Genomic DNA, 6038 nt, shown 5'->3' with positions numbered 1-6038 from the left:
TCCAGTCAATTCTACTTGCCAAGAGAAAGAGCCAATCACGCACTCATTCAGCCAATGTAGTTAGAATAGTCTTAAGAGCTTTTGATTGGCCCTAGATTGTAAAATGTAATGCGACTGATTCTGTTGGGATGAAGAATTCTCTTTTCCTCGCACCCTGCCTCCCCTTGCCTTGCCTTACCCTGCCCCTGAAGTCATTTTTGTGACTTTGGTAAGAAAAAGAGGAGACAACCATACTGCCTTTGCCCACACAACAGTATTTTGGGCCAGAGTAGTTCCTGCCCCTCTCAATTCTGCTTGCTTTTCCTTTTGCTGCCTTTTTCTTCTTCTTCTTCTTCTTCTTCTTCTTCTTCTTCTTCTTCTTCTTCTTCTTCTTCTTCTTCTTCTTCTTCCAGGGCTCACTCTCTCCAGTCTACTGAGAAAAGTGGCTCAGCTCTCAGTTCTGATAGGAAATCTCAGCTGAATATTAACAGCAGGTAACACTGCTCTCATATGAATGTAGGGCACACACTAACCACTCATTCCATTCAGGGGTGTTTTTACTGGTCGGTCAGGACCAGAAAATAACATAGTGGGTGGTTCCTCTGTGGGCTGCACTGGTGGTGACTACTGTGGTTGTCAGTGGACTTGCTCACTTAGAAACTGCCTGTGCCCCCATAGTTTGTGCACTCCACACCACTCCTCTCTCCTTCAGCTGTAGACATCTGGATGTTTTTTTTATACTATTTTGACATGTTTTGCTGGACAAATCGCTTCAGCCTTTGAGAGCTGAAAGAAGAATGAAATTCATGTGACTTTTTCCTCTTAAACTGCTTTCTCATTTTCAACATGTGATGAATTGAAATGTTATCTGAGCTTATCTTGAAAAACAATACTGGAAACATGAAGGAGGGCTTTATCATGTGTATCATTACTCAGATACAGCTCTGTGTGAAAATGATAATCAATGCTAATTTAATATATACTGAATGCTGATTACTTTGATTTTTTTTTGACAATGATTTGTAAAAAGTAAGTTGACCTTTGTAAGCTATGAATAAGCTAGCCTGCTGCTTGAGCATTAGTGAGATGTATGTTTGAGATGAGAATGAGTGAATGAGTATGAAAAGAAACTGTCAAAACAGATGAAAATTGCTGAAACCTTTTGTCTAGGGATTAATAAATCCTTTAGGTCACTAGGAGTCTGTTTCCCTGTTTGTGTCTCTGTATATAAACAGTGGTTTTCTTTATAAAGGGTAGTTCTGGACAGTAACAGCCCTCATCTTCCCCACTCTCTCTTGAGACCCCTTCATCTATAACTATAAACGCCAAACTGTTTATTTTTGTTTTTTTTGCCAGTCCATGCTATGAGGAAAACACTTGACCCTGCATTTACTTGTGATTAGGTCAATATCACCACAAGATCTGTGTGAAATCGGCCCTCTTCCCTTCCTTTTCAGTCTTTAGCACTACAGCAGCTGCCGGGGTGCAGCTGTCTTCTTTCAAATCACTGACTGCCTCCAACAGTTGTATTGTTTGAATGAGATTCCAGTGCGGATGTGAAGACCATGTTGAGAGCAGCATTTAGAAAAAGTAAATACGATGATTGATTAAACGTGTGTGTGTGTGTGGAGGAGTGCATATGGAATAACTGGATGTTTGTATTTATGTGTTTGTAAAGAGTAGTTTGTGGTAGTTTAACACTATATTTTGATTCCGTGCAATTTTCCCCTAGAAATCCCCACATCACCCAGAGGTGTATTTATTTGGTTTGCATTAGATGCATTTGATGTTTAGTTTGTTTCTACTTTTGTCTCTTTTGGTTAAGGTGGTGAGTCACTCATTCATGTCATAGACATTGTCATAACGTTTATGTTTTCTTCCTCTTCTGTCATCAAATCTGTGCCAGCACATTATGTATGTTCATTTTCATAAATTGACTATCATGTGGCAACTGGACCAGACAAATAAAACTCCTTTTTAAATCGTCATCCATGTTTTTTCATTCCCATGTTTATTTCCCCATTTGCATTAGTACTGTTTATGTTATTAGGGTTTTAAAAACACATAGGCATATGCAAAACCAAATTTCTTTATTCAATGATGCTTTCTTGTTTGAACAGAAGCTCTTCCTGCTTACTAAAAACATCATGGTGGTGCTTGGATCTGAAATTTCACAAAACTACTGACCATAACAATGAAAAAAAATTTCACTAGGCTGTGTGACTGTGTTAATACTGTTTATAATGGGAACTTGGGCAAAGTATGGCAGAGGTTAAGTAAATATCCCCCAATGCTGATGCTGGATGACATCACTTCTGTAACTGAAGCCAAAAGGGGTGCTAAAAAGAGCATGCCTGTTTAGTTTGCAACAATAATCACAAGCAACAAGGATGTTGTATCTGAAAGGCAGAAAAGTAGGTGCCTTCTCAGTTGTGCTTGGTGTGAAGCATCTCAGTGAGCAAAGAGTTGCAGGGCAAATCTCCCAGAAGATGGCGCTGGTACAAATATTCCTCAACTTGCAAGCTAATGCTGCGTACCTCAGGCAGCCGAAGCAGCAGCTGGCCGAACTTGTCTGAGTGTCCTGGATGAGTCCGTTGGGTGTGCTCCATCAGGGCCCTGTTCACCCTCTCTTGAGTCTGCTCCACCTGCCTGCGGCCCTGCACAGACTTCACATCTAGATCAGAAAGAAGATGCATGCACATTCATCATTAGCACGTACTGCATACATACATATACATTCAATGCTGCATGCATGACAGTGTCATGAAAAGAAAAATTTCCGACTAAAAGATCAAATCAAGTTGGCTCTATCTAATTTTACTTCTGTAGAGGTGCTAATCACTAGATGTTCAGAAGGAAAAGCTCACCAGGGTTGAATAGCACCAAATATTTGAGACAGACAAACTCGTGCCTGTCTAACTGGAGTGACTTCAGTTTGGACACCAGGTCTTGGGTCCTGGATACCAGGCTATTCAGCGTCACTCCTGCCTGAGAGATGATGGTTGACACCTCGATCTGCATCAGAATGAGAGAAAGATAATGATAAAAAACACATGACCTCAGTCAAAATACATTTTCTGATTACCATAAGAATGCAGCCTCTTGTTCAGAAAGCATTAAATTTTACCTGTTGTCCTGTGACCAGATATATGCAGCCCTCTTTGCCATAGGTCACCTGTCTACAGAGGTGGTCCAGGACAAGCAACTCACTCCAACAGCTCTGCAGCAGCACCATCTGGTCCTCCACCTGTGGGAAGCATAAAAAGTTGATCTCATGTAGTTGCAAATTATAGGCTACAACATTTGACCTCCAGTAAGCACCCAACACATAGCAAAGAGAAAACGCTATAGGTCTGCTCACGCAGCTAATTAGAGATTTATAATATTGCAAAAAGATTTATGGAACACTACATCCCATGACTTGACTGTTCATCACCTTGAGCTCCTTGAAAAGTGCAGTGTTCCTTGCCCACTCCACAACCCCAAACAGAGTTTGGTCCGCCATTTTGCACATGATGCTGAATGTATTTAGGCAGTCATGCTTGCCTCGGTTGGCCTGTTCTCTCTGCAGGCTGGCAAGGACTTTGGCACACAGCTGGCTCTCATCCTGCTCCCCCTCCAGGAGTTGGCTTAGGAAGTCGGTGGAAAGAGTGGCTTTTGGGGGAGTGTCTGGGGTTTGGATGAGAGCTTGGGGGAGAGGGGTGGTTGAGCTTGGTGTCGAGCAGGGGGATGATGCTGGTGTGCTTCTTGGTGTGAATGAATTGCTTGGGGTTGGATGCATTGGATAGTTTGCAGGAGCCGTGCTGTAGCTGAAATCCATTTCTCCTTTCTCCTGAACAAATCCAGGGAATGTGCGGTGGTACAGTCCAGGGCAGGGCAATGATGGAGGACTAAGCACCTTGTCTGCGTTCATTGTGCAGTCCAGAGGCATAGAAGCTTCTGACTGCCCCATACTAGAGGGATACATGTGGATTTGATGAAAAGCATCAGAGGACAATGAAGTGCTTGTCTCACTGCTCATTAGGTGAAGGTCATTTGGAGCTGTAAGCCGGTTTGTTTGTGTAGTTTCAGTCTTAATCCTGTAGGAGGCAGTGCCTGCCTGGTGATACACCCTTTGCTGCTTCATCTGCCTGTCCCGCCGATACAGAGGGCCAAATTTATTCCTGCCACCTCTCATACGATCTGCTCTTACAGCTGTTGACAGGACATGAAACAAATTGTTAAAGTTTTTACAACAAGATTTCAGACAATGCTAGAGATGATTTAGTTCATAAGGCTGAAAATATGTCCACTCCACTTTGAAAGCTCAGATTTGCTCCACAATACAAAGTCATCATATCTGGGTCATTACAGACAGTACTTGCACTAGTTTATGACTTCTTAGATAAGTCATATGGGAGAGAGAACACCATGCATGTCAGTGGAACATCATGTTGCAATGATCAATGCAGTGTCCAAATGCATGAGTGTATTTGTGAGTGTTTCTGTGCAGAAGGGAGATATATTTTTGTGTGTATGGAGGTGTAGGGGGGTGGGTACCCTCTCTTTTCATGCCCACTGCCAAACACTTCTGGAAGCGGCAGGAAGGACAACGTTTCCTCTGGGAAAGGTTCATGGGGCAGCTCTGTTGTTCTGCGCAGGTGTAGTGCTTGTTATTCTGCACTGAGCGTTTAAAGAAGCCCTGCAGAGAGAGAAAGAGAAAGAGACAGTGAGGCAACCCTGGGTAACAAATAAAACATGTATCATTATATTTACAGAAATATTTTAATTATAGAGTAATTGGCTATTTGGTCTATACAACAACACCAATGTATGGTGCTATTAGAAAATAAACACTTTCCATGAAGCATCCAAACCCTGTCTCTTACCTTGCAGCTTTCACAAGTGAGCAGTCCATAGTGGTATCCCGACACTTTGTCTCCACAGATGGGACAGCTCTCTTCTGACTCTGGTCTGCCATCTGGCTCTGGCTTGAACTCCTGAGCTGGACAGTGACACCACAGTTATCACTAAATCAAATGTACAGTATGATACAAACTTTCTGTTACTGAAGGTGACCAACATAGTATAGGGTGAGATAAAAAAAAAAAAAATAGTGCCTGCCTTTTGTTGCAACTGACAACTAACACCATACCCCATGAACATTCACTGTCTGATTGGAGTGAATGTTTGTAAAAGGGCCAACTGGTTGAAGAGACTGGACTGCTGTGCTGCTGACATGTAAGTGTGTCATCTAATGAAGTTTATTACTCAGCTGTTGAGAGAATGAAACACCTTATCACTCTGGTTGATGTGCTTGACTCTGATCACAGATATGACCCTTACATAAGTCACCAGGTATCTCTAGTTATGCCTTTCACAGGTATAAGGCTCCCAAATGAAAAAAGTAGCAGTCCTATTTCTTTTCTGGATTTTCATATAGAGGTGATAATTGTCTTTTATGTACCACCACATGATACGCATTTCCAGACACTATTATGCTCCAACTTTCCAAACAAGACATATAAAATATTGATACCTTCATAACATTGTACAAGTCAAACAATATCCTCTGACACCTACCTAAAAGGGCACTATCTACCCATAGCGCACTTCCATCTAGCACTCACATGTTGAGGGTCCTTCCAAATTTAACAGATTGTCTGGATAGCTGGCGGGGTGGTGGACAAGAGGCTGGGGCAGCTGTGGGTGATAACCAGGTAGGTCCATTCTTGGTGGTACATAAACTCCACAGTCAGTCCAGCCCGATCTTCATTGTCGCAGAGATCAGGAGACCAGACAGACACCGCAGGCAGGCCCAAGAGCCCTGGTGGACTGATGGTTGTTCGAGGCCCACAAGTGGACTTTGATCTATAGTGAGTGTCATAAAGCCTCTCCTGACTGACTGGCACTCCTACCCAGCCAGTCAGTCAGCAAGCCAGCCAACCAACCAGCCAGCCCCTCCAAAGCAGACGGTCAGATAGCCACCTGCTGGATTCCTACTGTAGTGAAATCACTTCACTATCATTGGGCCATCCTGGAGCACAGCTGATAAGATAAGAGTTCACTGAAGATTAATC

At 42.9% G+C, this 6038-nt stretch overlaps 1 protein-coding gene across 1 annotated transcript; it reads right to left on the bottom strand.

The window, feature by feature from the left end:
• Window positions 1-2052: 2052 nt before the first annotated feature.
• Window positions 2053-5829, bottom strand: nr5a5 (nuclear receptor subfamily 5, group A, member 5). Its single transcript, XM_071472195.1, has 7 exons — window positions 5589-5829; window positions 4848-4963; window positions 4519-4660; window positions 3416-4173; window positions 3107-3226; window positions 2847-2994; window positions 2053-2653 (listed from the first exon to the last, which is right to left on the bottom strand). The coding sequence occupies exons 1-7, from the start codon at window positions 5686-5688 to the stop codon at window positions 2406-2408; spliced, it is 1632 nt and encodes a 543-aa protein (XP_071328296.1). The 5' UTR covers window positions 5689-5829; the 3' UTR covers window positions 2053-2405.
• Window positions 5830-6038: the final 209 nt, after the last annotated feature.

Source organism: Trachinotus anak, unplaced genomic scaffold (assembly GCF_046630095.1).
Source record: "Trachinotus anak isolate AG129_WGS33_773 ecotype Australia unplaced genomic scaffold, CSIRO_AGI_Tana_v1 ptg000003l, whole genome shotgun sequence".
Classification (NCBI taxonomy): domain Eukaryota; kingdom Metazoa; phylum Chordata; class Actinopteri; order Carangiformes; family Carangidae; genus Trachinotus; species Trachinotus anak.
The sequence above is the reverse complement of the archived record's forward strand: the minus strand, read 5'-3'. Positions and strand labels throughout refer to the sequence as shown.